At 42.0% G+C, this 15430-nt stretch overlaps 1 protein-coding gene across 1 annotated transcript in view; it reads left to right on the plus strand.

The window, feature by feature from the left end:
* LOC109912788 (polypeptide N-acetylgalactosaminyltransferase 5) overlaps nt 1-15430 on the plus strand; it is a 69034-nt gene that overhangs the window by 37823 nt on the left and 15781 nt on the right. Inside the window, exons 5-6 of the mRNA XM_048599019.1 lie at nt 6908-7027; nt 8614-8731. Coding sequence (XP_048454976.1) covers nt 6908-7027; nt 8614-8731 — 238 coding nt within the window. The remainder of the gene's footprint in view (nt 1-6907; nt 7028-8613; nt 8732-15430) is intronic.

A 15430-nucleotide genomic window follows, 5' to 3' on the forward strand; every position in this document is an offset into this window, starting at 1 on the left:
CTGGAAAAGCTCAGCAGGTCTGGCAGCATCTGTGACGAGAAATCAGAGTTGACACTTTGGGTCCAGGTGACCCTTCCTCAGAACTGGGAGTTTTCTCGCCCTGTAGCAGAATTGTCTAAGGCAAGAAGGCCTAAGTTTAAGGTGAGGAGTAAGCGGTTTAGAAGGGATTTGAGGAGACATTTTGTCAGCCAGAGGGTGGTTGAAGTATGGAATGTGCTGCCTGAGAGGTTGATGGAGGCAGGTGGTCTCGCACTATGTAAGAAATACCTGGATGAGCACTTAAAATGCGAGGGCATAGTAGGCTATGGACCAAGTGCAGTTAAATGGGATTAGTATAGTTGAGGTTTGTTGGTCAGAATAGACATGGTGGGCCAAAGGGCCTGCTTCTATGCTGTATGAATCTGTAACTCTAAGAAATTGTTTGATTTGGAGCTAATGTACTGACATGATTTGAGAATTGGTTAACAGACAGAAAGGAAATAATAAACAGATCATTCTCAGATTGGCAATCTTTAGTGGGACACTTCAAGATCAGTATGTGATCTCAGTTATTCACAATCTATAATCAATGATTTAGTGGCAAGGTCCAAATGTTGTTATACTTCAAAGTTTTTGCTGATGAAACAACACAAGGTAGAAGTATGTGTTGTGAGAAGGATGCAAAGAGGCTGCAAGAATCATAGAACCCCTACAGTTTGGGAACAGGCCCAACAAGTCCACACCAACTCAGTATCCCACCTAGACCTATCCCCCTATAACCCACCTAATCTACACACCCCTGAATACTATGGGCAATTTAGTATGGCCAATCCACCTAGCCTGCACATCTTTGGACTGTGGGAGGAAACCGGAGCACCTGGAGGAAATGCACACAGACACAGGGAGAACATGCAAACTCCATACAGTCAGCAGAGGGTAGAATTGAACCTGGGTCCCTACCGCTGTGAAGCAGCAGTGCTGACCACTGAGCAGCCCACTTTCTCCCCCCCCCCGCCCCCACCCACCCTTTTAACAGAAGCCAAGACTTAACCAACACAGGTTAAGTGAGTAAGAACATAATCAGTGCCATATTGTGTGGAAAAATGCGAAGCTATCCACTTTGGTAGAAAGCACAGAAATGCCAAATATTTCTTAAAGTGAGAGTTTAGGCAGTGTTGGTTTCCAGACACCTTTTTGATCTTGTTTTAGTCGCTGAAAGCTAAAAATGTAGCTACAGCAAAAAATTTAGAGGCAAACGGTATATTGGCAGTTACCGCAAGAACATTTGAGTACAGGAGTAAAGCGGTCTTGCTGCAATTGCATTGTACCTGGGTGAAACAGCATCTGGAGTATTGTGCACAGTTTTGAATTGAATCGAATCATTTATTGCCACATGTATTCAACACAAAATACAGTGAAAAGTTTATACCGTCACCGTGCATTGGTGCCATTCCCATTAACTTAACATTTAAAAAAAAGACTTAAGAGTCCAAATTTTTCTTCGTCACTGCCACCATCCTGCTCTGGGCTCACCACCCAATGCCACATTGCTGCCGGAGTCCCATTCCGGGCTGATCAGCACACTCAACTCTGCAACCAATCCCACTCCAGGCTACACCAGGCCATGTCATAACATTGCCAGAGTCTTGCTTCGGACTACACCAGCCTATGCCACGGGGAAGCTAACCCTGTAGCCATGAAGCTGCCACTGCTCAGGACTCCATTGAAAACACTTTCCTAATGAAAGAGCTCTCTTTAGAAGGTAAGTATAAGTGAAAACAAAAAAAAACTAAGAGGAGAAAATAGAAAAAAAAAGGAAAAAAAGTGGACAAAAAAGGACAAGCCTGGGCACAAGAGCCCAGATGTTGCCTACTCTGCTGCCGCCATCTTGAGTTTTGGACTCCTCATCTAAGGAAGGATATTCTTGCCATTGAGGCTTATCGACTGATTTCTGGGATACTGGGATTGTTCTTCGAGGAGAGATTGAAGTGACTGGACTGTATTCTCGAGTTTGGAAGAATGAAACATCACCTCACTGAGGTGTTCAACATTCTTACAGTGAAGGCTTTCTTTCCACAGATGCTGCCAAACCTGAGTTTCTCCAGTAATTTCGGTTTTTGTTTCAGATTTCCATCATCTGCAGTTCTTTATTTCATTTTATGGGTACAGGAATTAATGTTTACCTTGACTGGCAACATCAGGGAACACTTAAGACTCAGAATAAGGAGTGATGGATTCACTCAGAAGGTGGTGAATACTCTAGCCTTTGAGGCTCAATCACTGTGCATGTTCAAAACAGTAATGGGTAGGTTTTTGGATGTTAAGACATGAGGTGTATAGGGATAGTGAAGGAAAATGGTGTAGTGATAGAAGATCGACCATCTTTTCTTTGAATGGCAGAACAAGTCTAATCCTGCTATTTACTGTGTTCCTAAGTGACAAAACTTGATGTAACGTCAGATTATATATGTACATTGACAACACCCTGTTCTACCTCTGCACAACAGTCGGTGTCATTGTTTTTTAAACACACTTCCTTGACTTTCAGTTTCTCCCATTTAAACATAGGAACGAAGTCCATGGATTTAATAATCCCAAACTTCTAACACTACAAATGCAGTTCTCTCCCTCCCCGTTCTATCTCTCTCAGATTGAAGCCAACTGTTTGCAATCGATTTCCACCTTCAGAATATTTGCCATCTACAACCAAACCTGGGCCCTGCTTCTACCAAAACCTTCAGTCTTGCTTTTGCCATCTGCTACCTTTAACAGTTCTAATACTTTCCTGGCTAGCTCCTGCCTTTCACCTAGCAGAAACTTCTGCTGCCTGCGTAACATTAAGTTAAAGGAATGATGATGAAACTTTTTGTTCTCATTGCCTGCTGTGGCATTCAGCATTATTTTATGTTAACATAGCTTTACAAGTGTAAGTTGTGAAAATTGTTGTTCAAAAATAGTAGAATCAATTTGCTATCATTAGAATGTCTTCATTTGCTAATGCTACTTGGGGGTGATATGAAAAAAAAAGTATGGAACAGAAGAGTTACTCTGCTTAGGAGCTCTGGTATCCACTGGTAAAAGCTGCTTCCAGTTTGCTTGACAAAGTGGTGGGCAGAGCCAACAGTCAAAGTATACGGGAGCTAGTTAGAATCAGACATCCTGAGGATGTCAGCAATAGTAAGACTAATCTATTATTCCATATCAAATAGATGAACAGCTCGTGTGTTCCACAGTAAATTTCCTCACATTCTGATAAATCACAACCGAGGTTGCATATAAAGCCCTTTGGAGTCATAGTCATACAGCACTAAAACAGGCCCTTCAGCCCAACTCATCCATGTCAACTAGGTTTCCTAAACTGAACTAGTCCTATTTGCCTGCTTTTGGCCCATATCCCTCTAAACCTTTCCTATCCATGTACCTGTTCAAATGTCTTTTAAATGTAGCAATTGTATTCACCTCTATCACTTCCTGTAGCTTGTTCCATAAATGCATCACCCTCAGTATGAAAAAGTTGCCCCTCATGTCCCTTTTAAATCTTTCCTGTACAAGGTCACCCCCAGGCACCTACGCTCCAAGGAAATAGTCCCAGCCCATGCTTATAACTCAAACTTTCCAATCTCAGTAATATCCTCAAATTTTTTTTTGCACCATCCTCAGTTTAATAACATCCTTCCTACAGCAGGGCGACCAGAATTGTATGCAGTACGCCAAGTGTGGCCATACCAGTGTCCCAACCCCTGTACTCAATGCTCTGGTCAGTGAAGGCAAGTGTTCCATTCATCTTTTCACCCTGTCTACCTGTAACGCCACTTCCAAGGAAGTATGTACCTGCACTCCTCAGTCTCTTTGTTTGACAAAAGAGTATTTCTTAGTTTTGCTGCAGTCAAAGCTTTAAGTATGATTTCTTATTTCTTTACTGTGATTGTTAAAAAGAGAAGAATGTAGTTTTAGATTCATTGTGGTTGTGTCTGGAAATTAGGTTGCATGCATTTAAATGAGGTCTTAAAAATATTGAGGTATATAGTTCAGTGCTTTTAAAAAACAAAGATAGAAAAGAGGAAATAATGGCTATTACCAAACAAGACAAACCAGATTCCTTTCCTTTAAACACTTTTTTTAAAAAAAGTGTTAAAGAACGGTAGAAAGTCAGGGGGTGTGCAGGTTTCTTCCAGTGAGAAGTATCATCAGTTTAGAGGTCTCACAGTCAGGGCAGAAGAAAAGAATTCTTCAGTGAACTGTGTTAGTTGTTTGTTCAAGAATTTCAAAACAAGACATTGTTATCTTCTTTAGTCATTGAGTGATTATAGATGTTTCCAAAAAGCAACCACATACTGTAAAGTTCCTTTTGACTGGAAATTAAAGTGGAAACAGTGTTTCCGCCTCCTTCCCCCCCGCCACCGAGTTTGAGTATAGAAGCACCTACAGTGTAGTTAGAGGCCATTCGGTCTATCAATTCTGCACTGACCCGTCCGGAGCATCACAATCAGACCCAGCCTCTTACCCTATCCCTGCATTTACCATCCACCTAGCCAGCACATTCCTCATCACCATGCACACTGTAGCATGGCCAATCCACCCAACCTGCACATCTTAGAATGGTGGGAGGAAACCAGAGCACCCGGTGGAAACCCATGCAGACATGGGAAAATGTGCAAACTCCCCACAGACAATCACCCAAGTTTGGCATCAAACCCAGGTCTGTGGCACTGTGACGCAACAGTGCTAACCACTGAGCCAATGTGCTGTTGTTATTGAGAATAAAAAAAGGTTGAATCTCTGTTTTAGATGATGTGTTGAAAGAGTTTCAAATAATTCCTATATGGCATAGCGTTTTTTTAATCCTCCTTTGTGTGTAATAAACTTTGATGTTTTTTGTTAACAGTACATTAGCAGCTTGTGGGAATATGTTCAATGACTGACAACCATGGAAAGCAAATTAAAAACAAAGCTTATGGTCTGTCAAACCAGATTTCACTCGGATTTGAGTTGTCCAGTTTTACCATCACCTGAGTTCATAACTTCAAACCGGGCAGTTGGTGTATCATTATTTGGAAAGATAGTCTCACAGTCAGCTCCTTAACACAATCTGGTTGGATGATGTATCTCCATTTACTCCTACACAAGTTACAATGCACTTGAATCCATTATTTTTCACACAAGGTGGGTGGAGGTAATGTTTTCACACTGTATTAGTCTGTCAGCAATCTATGTTTCAAAATCAAATGGATGGATTTCAGTTAAACTTGGTACACAATTACAATTTGGCTCAAGGAAGAATCAGTTTGTTTTTGGCAAAAGTTATGAATCTGGAACCTGAACTCTCAAAAGATCTACAAATTTTAGAAGTTGGAGCAAGTTTATTGTTTATTGAAATGTGGGTTATTTTGTTTAGAATGTGGTTGATTGTTATAAAACCTTGTAACTAGTCTCAAACACCATGGTGGAATTTAACAGCTGTCAAATTACAAGCAGTTTTAACAGTAAACTGCTCAATGGGGATTAGCCAAGAGTATCATCTGTGATATGGACTGTTAGTCAGAAGGTTCCTTTAAAAAATTCACTTCTTTAGAATCCTAGAATCCTTACAGTGCAGAAGGAGGCCATTCAGCCCATTGAAGCCACACTGACCTTCCATTGAGCATCCCACCCTATCCCCATAACCCTGCACTTACTATGGCTAATGCACCAAACCTGCACATCCCTGGGCACTACAAACAATTCATCATAGTCAGTCCACCTAACCTTTGGACTGTGGGAGGAAACTGTAGCAACCAGCAGAAACCCAGATAGACAGAGAATGTCTGTGAAGTTTGCAGTCACCCAAGACAGGAATCAAACTCCGGTCCCTGGTGCTGTAAAGACAGCAGTGTTAACCACTATGCCACTTTGTCTGCCCCTTGTTCTTCAATCTCTCCTGAGATTAAAATTAAGCTTTTTCCAGAAAGTAGAAGGGACAAATGACATTGATACTGACATTTAAAAAAAAGGCATGCATATGTTACTGACTTGGAAAATCCTGCACCAGTTACTTCATCAAATCTTGCATCTAGCTCCTTTTTTGACCTCCTCTTATGTGTAAAGTGAAATTTCTTAAGCCTGGTAAACTCTTAAATGGATAGCTGGCATTAAAATATAATGCATTTGCTTTAAGAACAAGTAGTCCTTTAGTAAGAATTAGACAGCAGGGAGAAATATGGGGAAACAGTTATTATATTGGAAGTCCTACAGTTGAAGATGCAGTAATGGAGAGAAGTGCTACTGTACTTTAAAACAAATGCTCTGGTACTTTGAGAGTTGCCAAGAGAGGATGAAATCTATTGCATCTGAATGAACTGAAAACAAAATTTTCTGGTATGGAACAGTGCAGAAATAATTTGCAGGATGCTTTTGGAACTGGTACTGCAGTTAGAGATTATTTGCATGCAGCATGGAACACATTGCTGATTAGGGATCAGACTGGCCATAGGATGAGCAACTTGATGGAGGTTGACAGAAATACAGTACATTGAATTTTAGGGAGCTTTAGAACCATTACAACCAGCAATCAATAGAATTTAGTTCTGACACATGAACAGTGTTTCTGCAGACTATGTCATTATGAGAAATACTGACCTTCTGAATAGATTAGAATGAGTTAAAGCACCTTTTTACAAGCATGTAAGACCACAGTTCTTGCTCCACACCCCACGTGTGAAAGTAACATTCTCCTCTTGCTATTGTGATCTGCATGGAATCATTGTGGTAGATTTAATTTGAAATATACAAAAGTTCCTATTGACTTTCTAAAAGAGTGTTTATGGACTGGAGATTATTATTTTGTTTATTTTAATGGAATTGCCTCTGCTATGTGTTTTCTAAAAATGTCTTCATTCATAAATGAATCAGTAATGTGTGTTAATATCTAAAATTTTTGTTTCTACTTTAGCTATGTAGGAGTAAGTAGTTTTCTACGGGGAGTATTTACCTGGCCCATGAATTTTGAGTGGAAGGCGATACCTGATGAAGTTATTAAAAAATATAATCTAAAAGAAATGGACCCAATTAGGTAAATTGAGAAAATTGTTGATAAATTTTTGCAATTCCTTGTAAACATCTTTGAAATTGTCCTGTCTGTAAACTCCTCATTTGAGCTGTTTAAGAAAGCCAGAACGAAAATGACAAAAACCTACTTCCATGATAATGTTACATTATAACTTGATGAATCCTACAAATCTTACTTGCTAACTATCCAATGTAAGTTATTGCCCAGCATGCTCTTTGGAAAGTAGGCTGCAGTTTGGCACTTTGTCTATTCCTCCTGTGCTCATCTTTATTGTTTCTAGCCCTGTTCTTCTAGCAGCCTGTTCTATTTGTTCCCTAGCCTAGCAATCAATAGATATTCTAGCATAGAGGGAAGTTACACATTAGGACCTAGTGCAATTCCTGGTGTAGCACACTGAAGAAGTTACCCATAAAATTGAAACTTCCCAATGCCTGAACTGGTCTAAAAGTTTCCACTTAAATGCAGAATTGGGAGGGTTCCAATGAAATGAGGTGAGTAGTTATTCATGAAAGGTCAGACTATTACATATATAGTCTAACTCCTGCATAATTATGCAACAGACCCTATACATAACTTACACGCCCACAGACATCCACAACCTCTGACAACCTTCAAACCAAATCTCACTTCCCTTGCTGCCAGACTTTGACATCCCTTACCCCACCACCTAATGTGCTCCCTTCTTCCCAGCTGCACACCTAAACTGACCCCTTTCCCCCAATGCAACTGCTACCAGACCCAGAACTCCCCATAGTTGACACCCACCCTTTCTGCTCCCCAGCAGCCCTAATTTTGCCCATGGGTCCCAACCTACCCTACCACACTCACCTGACCACCTTGTACCCCAGTACCTTATACACTTGGCAGCCTACCTACACCCCAGCTGGTACCCTACTTTCCTAGCTCCCTGGCACTCTATCCACTTGGCACCCTAATTAGCTATCACCCATAGCTATATCCATCTGGAATCCTACTGCCTGACACCACACCTCTACCCACCTGACTCTACTAGCCTGATACCCTACACCCATTATGCACCTTACCCTCCCAGGACCCCAACATCACACACCTTATGTACCAACTATTTGATAGCAGCTGTCAGGACCTTTAAAATTCAAATATAGCTGCTGACTACTGTGAAAGAGGTGCATGGCATGCCTTCCTGACAATTCTGCATTATGTCAGACTGGAAGTGTGGCTCTGCACTTCTGAAGGAACCTTACTTGGAGTTGAGATCGCCTCACAGAAGTGTAGGCCTCCCTTCTTTTGTAAGGAAAAGGAGCAGAGTGGTTTTCTGTATGAGATTGCCGCCCCTCAGAAAATCCATCCTCCACTTATCTCATTGAGTACTTTTCTGTGACAGTATTAATTTCCCTCTAGTCAATTTTCAAGGAAAGGTGTTTAATGACAGAGTCAGAGAGTGAGTAATGTTGGAACCATTCCTTAATACTGGCTACATGCTGTTTGGTGTATTATCCAGGTGAAATTATGGCTGCAGTGATAATAATGCAATCCTCCACTTTTTATGTTGTCCAAAAAGCTGATAAATATGTAACACTGCTTTAAATCTATAATTATTTGCGTTTTAGGTGTCCAATAATGGCAGGAGGATTATTTTCCATTGATAAGAAATATTTTTACGAATTGGGTACTTACGATGCAGGTTTGGAGGTCTGGGGTGGAGAAAACATGGAGCTGTCATTTAAGGTATCATCATACCCCTTTCACCAGGAGTTCAAATTATGTTTATTGTCAAAATTTAAAACTTTTAAAGTTGAGTGTAATTTTCTAACATTTTAAGAGAACCAAAACCTGTCCTCAACAAGGTGAGCTGAAGTAGACTAATTTCTAGGCTCAAGTGTATCAAACTTTGGATACACCTGAATACAAGTATTGAGAAAATTGAAGAACTTTCTAATTCAGAAAGTCATTGTTCTTCCTCTTTGGTTTCTCTCACCTACCTGTGTTTTCTTTTAGAAAAAAAATACTTTTAAAATAATCATCTTAAGCAAGGCTAGTAATAAAGATTATTGTGCATACACTAAAGTGATCAAGTAGTGAGAAGGAAGAGGAATATTAACAATGGTATCATCATTAAGTACACAATCAAAAGGCTGACTTACTCAGTTTAAGACATGAGGGTATGCTTGAAAAAAATCATAGCTAGATGACAGACAACCAGAATAGTGAAGAAAATTTTATATAAATTGATTTATTTTGAAGTGTTACAGCAGTTTGGGAAGCAGAATTGATTGAATTATCAAAGTTTCTCCAGATTGCAGTTTAATTCATTGGAAAACAAAACTGATGAAATGGTGTTATTGCAGTACATTAACAATAAATTAGACCACGTGAAATTGCAGGTGAGGAAGAGAAGGCTCAAGGGGTATGGGAATGAGAGGTTGCTAGGAGTTGGAGAGAGAGGAAATTGCAAGGAGGCAGGGAAAGGCTATGCAGCACAGAGAATGGGGATGGGGACACTGCACCAGATAGGAGGGAGAGAGGAAAGCTGAAGTGGGGAGGGAGTGTGCTTGCAAGTAGAAAGGACATTTTTTTAAAGCCAACTAAATGTATAGATAAATGGGAGCCAGAAAAATATGAAATCACTGAGGTAATGTGTTCCTTGCAAATGAACATGAAATCTTTAACTGCTAATGTAAGCTGTTTAGACTATTAATACTCAGCAACTACGAAATGGGGGAAACAGTGTAGTGGATGCTATTGGCAGTTGTTAATTTCAAACCAGAGATTGAGAAAAGGGTATTAAACACCTGCTTAATATCTTCCAGCTTCAAGTATACATGATAGCTTTTGTATGTTGAAGTGTATGTGCAATTATTTTGAAGAAAGATACTTTTGTTGCTCAGTAATGCTTGTTGCCTAAGGCAGGGGAGATGGGTTGATTGATTTGTGCCTTGCTTACAACTTGTATGTAGAGGAACTGCATTGTGGCTGGGCAAACTGAACCATGATGTTAAATGGTTCTTGATGCCATTCAAATAGACTTAATTCAAGTGAGGGGCATGGAAAAGAATGTGGTAGTGCTAACAGCCAGTATAGTCAGAGTAATTGATACTGTTCCCTTCAGCCATGACCACAAATTCTGAAGGTTGTGTTGCTTTTGACATGTCCTTATGGCTGGAGATGTACTTGGCTGTGGAGGAGTTGGGGGAATGATCAGTTATCTTCTTGACTAAAGTAGGAACTAATGACATAAGTAGAACTAGGAATGATGATCTGCTGAGGGAGTTTGAGAAGCCACAGTTCAAAATAAACAAGGAACCTTAAAGACAGTGTTTCCTGGGCCATAGAATCAAACAGATTAAAGAATTAAACACCTAATCAAATGTGATGTGGAAAGAAGGGAATTAAATAATTTGCAGAGCAATGGCACCAGAATTGGGGAAAGAGGAAGATGTTCCATTTGGATAGGCTTCACTATTACTGGGCCGGTACCCAGTGTCCAGGCATAGCATAGAACTAGGGCTTTAAACTAAAAGTCTGAGGAAGGGATCATTTGAAGAGAAAATTGGACACAAAAGTCAAGGCAAGACAAGACAGTAGTGTGATGTTTTGAGCAAAAAACAGTGTTAAACAGAAGATAGAGTTTGACATTAATACTACAACCTCAAAGAAGGTCCAAGAAAGAAAAGTTAAAGTATTAATTTATACCCTCTTGCCAGCTGGGTTTACCCATCACCTTAATTCAGCAATTTATGCCACTTTAAGGGATCTTTCCTGCCAGAATTGGCATTTAAATGTGCAACAGGAAAGACCTACAGCAAGCAGCCAGCAGATTTCCTGTGCTGGCTGGTGGCAAAATGTGGGTGAAATAACTGCAGAGGCTGGTATCCTGATACCATGTTACCATTAAGTTTACATGTGCACAGTACACTGGCTGTGGCCAGCCAGCTCAGAGTCAGTCCCCTGACCTGAGGAGATTCAAATCTCCTATTAATATTGGTGGCCAGGGCTTTCCGGATTTGCCCAGGTTAACAACCCCAATCAAGGCCCTTGTAGAAAACAAGGCCCACCTACATCCCTTACCCCTAAGTCTGTAGACATAGGCCTGGTCTTTCTCAAAGCTTTTCTTGCAACATTTTCACCCCAGGTCCGCTTTCTGAATCGGACTCTGATACAGGTGGTGTGCCAGACCGTAGCCCATCTCTTGTCTCCAGTGTCTTGGGAGAGAGAGTTTCCTCTTCTTCCAGTGATAATGGTATTGACGCTGCATCCATCTCAGACTGTTTCCTCAGCACTAGATGGAAGGGAAGAAGGTACAATTTTTGACAGGCCTTCTGGCTGTTCTGTCAACAATGGATTCATGGTTATCATTACATAATTAATTCCAAATATTTGTTGAATTCAAGTTCCCACCACAATAGATGGTGGGATTTGAACTGGAGTCTCCAGAACATTATCTGGAGATCTGGATTAACAGTCTTGTGATAATACCACTAGGCCATCACCTCCCCTCACCTATGAGGTTTGTAGGGGAACTCAACCTCAACCTTGCCTCAGATGCATACAAGGCCATTTCCATAGTTCTGGTACCAGACTTGATCCCCTAAATTAAATTGTCTCTCACTTAGAGGAGGCCTGTGGCATTGGCATTCCTGCTGCTGTTTCACCCACCACTAAGTCTGGGAATATCAGGTTTAATCTGGTGTGAAGTGTTCTTTCCATCAGCAACTCTGCTTTAGCTATCCCTGTTGTGTGGGGTGGGCCTATGATTGAATAGGCACTGGGACCATCTGGTATCAAGTGACACTGTAGGGTTCTTCTTTAAGCCTGCTTTCAACATATGGACCACTGTTTCCACTAGACCATTGGACAATGGATGGTACAGAGCTGTCCTTACATGCCAAATGTCATTTGACTTCAGGAAACATTTGAATTCCCTGTTGATAAGTGACATCCCATCATCCATGATCAATACTCCCAGAGTCAGTGTATCGCGAATGATGTTCACAGCTTCTCAACCATCATCCCGGAGTTTGCTGAACAAACTTTATGCACATCCAAACACTGAATGAGATTCCACAACGACCAGGAACATTGAGCCCATGCAATGACAGGCATAGTCGACATGCAACCAAGTTGAGGGTTTACCTGGAGTGCTGCTGGTGGCAATTGTTTGTCCTTGGTGGCATTCTGGGTGCTGCCCCAAAGCAGCTACTTCTGCATCCAACCAAACATGCTTCTTGCTAGCATCTTCATCTTGGAATTCCCTGGATGACCCTGCTGGAGTTCAGCCAGTATCTGGCAGCAACCTTTACTTGCAACAATTACCCTTGCTCCCCACAGTAATATGCCATCCTCTATGGTGAGCTGGTCTTGCCGTGTCTGGAAAAGATTCAGTCTGGTTACAATGGCCCTCCTGTTACCCCCATTACCACCAGCTGTTTTAGTTTCACTAGGACAGGATCTTTGTGACAACAGTCAGATATTGTCAGTGGTGACTGGAAGGATGTCCAGCAATTTTAGAACCAAAACAGACTCTTCCAGGGGAGGCACCAGTGGAATATCTGCCAGGGGGACATGACTCAAAGCATCCTCATTAGCCATTTTGTTTCCTGGACAGTGCTGTAACTTATATGCGCTGAGAATAAGGGTCCAATGCTGAATTCTACCAGAAGCTATGGGCGGCATGGCCTTGTCCTCTTTGTAGCCCTAGCAGGAGTTTGTGATCTGTTACTATGAAAAATTTCTGTCATAAAGGTACTGTTGGAACTTCCTCACACCAAAGATGATTGCCAACCTTCCTTCTGAGATTTGCATTCAGCATCAGCCAAGTCCAGGAAGCTTATGCCATTGGGCATTCCTCTCCATTGGGCCACAGATGAGCCAGCACGACCCTGATGCTGTATGGGGAGGCATCGCATGTCAGCACTACCTCACTTCGATTGCAGTGGGCCAACACCTTAGATGACAGTGGCTGCTTTTTCACTTCCCTAAAGGCTACTTATTGGCCACACGACCATTTCTGAGGCTGATTCTTTTTCAGTAGCAAAACTAGGTGTATGGGTGCCAAGATGGAGGCCAGTTTACGTATGAATTTTCCATGATAATTCACTAACCCAAGCATAGACCTAAGCTCTGATATAGACATGGGAGCCAGGGCTCCTTTGATCGCCCTCACTTTATCCTCCAACTTGGGGCACTGGGAACACACACTTTTCCCTTCGAAGGGAGAAATGTTTAAGCACTATGTCCAAGTTCAAGTGCTCTTTTTTGGAATTCCCAGTTAGTAGAATGTCATCCAGATAAATGACAACACTAGTAAAATGTTCTCTATGGTTCACTGGAAAAGGGCACAGGCTGATGATACCCAAGTGGCAGTCTTGTATATTGTTATAAACCCTTATGGGCATCAATTGCAGCATACTTCTGGGACTCCTCATCCAGTCACAATTGCAGGTAGGCTTGGCTCATGTCCAGCTTTGTAAAGGACATTCCCCCACCAACTTGACATACAAGTGCTCTACACAAGGATTCAGTATTTATCCAGTTGCGAGAAGCAGTTTATGGTTTGCTTAAGATGCTCAGAGGCAAACTGAGCCTTTTGGCTTCACTGTCAGTATGACCAGTGCTGCCCATTCTACAAACTGCACTGGTTTCATGATCTCGTCACTCTCCAACCTCCTGATTTCCACCTCTACTTTTGCCCACAATGCAAATGTCACCAGGCAGGCCTTGCAGGATCTTGGAATTGGTTCCTGGTCAACATGTAAAATGGCTTTGGCCCCTTTGACAGTCCCAAGCCCCTCCTGAAGAGTCCTGGGTATTTCTCTACGACTTCACGGAGGCAGCCATTTTCTAATCAAGAAGTGTTGAGCCAATCTAGGTGAATCTTTCTCAACCAACCAATTCCACCCCAATAGGTTTGGACCCAAGCCTTTTATTACCATCAGTGGTAACTGCACCAACTGCTTCTCATAGCAGACTGGAGCCAAAGTCGTACCCTTGATTTGCAACAGTTCCCCAGTGTATGTTCAGTCTGGCTGAGATCTTGCACAAACCTAAGGATTGGAGTCCTGAGTGAATCTTGTTAAAGACAGCTTCTTCAACCGAAGATACAGCTGCACTGAGACCTCCATGGGAACTAGTTGACTATTTAACCAAACATTAATTTTAAATAGGTTCCAATTTAGATGTTGCTGTGCAATTTATTTGTTCCAACCCACATGTCGGGGGACTTTCCAGGGTGTGCACTCTCCTGGGTACCAGCCTACAAGTTTTCTTACTCAAATCAGGTCTTGTAGGACTCCTTTGCTGTCTTGGACCACATACCAGCAGCAACTACAATGGCTTGCCAGCCCAGATCCTAAGAACTTTTTAGCCACTTGGCTGAGACTCACCTTTGTTATGGGGTTTTGCTGTGGGCTGGCCTAGGGTCCTGCCTGAGGCTCTGGAATTGCCTACACTCAAGTGGTGTTCCCCAAGCTCAGACAGACAGGTCAGGGGGTCCACTTTCATTGGGATGCCCTGTAGTTCCAATGCTCCACTTGCCACATTTTCTAATGACGAAGCCAGTTGCAGCGCCTGTTTGAAGTTCAGTTGGGCTTCAGCTAGTAGGCACTTCTGCATGGTTACATCATTAATCCCACATACCAAATGGTCTCAGCATCTCACTTAGGGTTAACCCAAAATCAGGTGCCTCTGCCAGCCATTTTAATCTCAAAAATCCCAATGGATTCCACCAGTTCTCTAGCAGCCAAATAAAATCGATAACCCTCCTCTCATCCTGAGATGCTAGAGTGCTAATATTCCTTAACCAACTCAGTCAACTCTTGGAAGGTTTTAGTGTGGTGCCTCTGGGAAAGTTAAGCCCCTTATAACCAAAAAATGCTGTGGGTCCACAAGCAGTCAGAAAGATTAGAACACAGAACAGTACAGCACAGCCCCTTTGGCCGACGATGTTGTGCCGAACTTCTACCCTAATCCTAAGGTCTATCTAACCTCCACCCCTACCTTATACTATCATCCATATGCCTATCTAATAGCTGCTTAAATGCCCCTAATGAGGCCAACTCCACTATCCTCTCTGGCAATGCATTCCAAGCCCTGACCACTGAGTAAAGAACCTACCTCTGACATCTCCCCTATATCTACCTCACCTTAAACCAACGCTCTCTAGTTTTGGACTCCCCCATCCTAGGAAAAGGGACCTTGGCTATTCACGCTATCCATATCCCCTCTAGCATTGAAGTAGACACACCTCAAACCATCCATGTCCGCAATTACACTCCATTGACCGCATTTCTTTATTAACAGCCTCTCTCCCTGTCATGTCTGTTGGAAGGCTAAATACCTCATCCTCTGAATTAGAAATCCCATTCCCCACCCCCTGCCAATCTAGTTTAAACCATCCTGTATTGCTCAAGCAAACCTCCCTCCCAGGAT

The sequence above is a fragment of the Rhincodon typus genome, chromosome 7 (assembly GCF_021869965.1).
Source record: "Rhincodon typus isolate 14 chromosome 7, sRhiTyp1.1, whole genome shotgun sequence".
Taxonomy (NCBI): Eukaryota; Metazoa; Chordata; class Chondrichthyes; order Orectolobiformes; family Rhincodontidae; genus Rhincodon; species Rhincodon typus.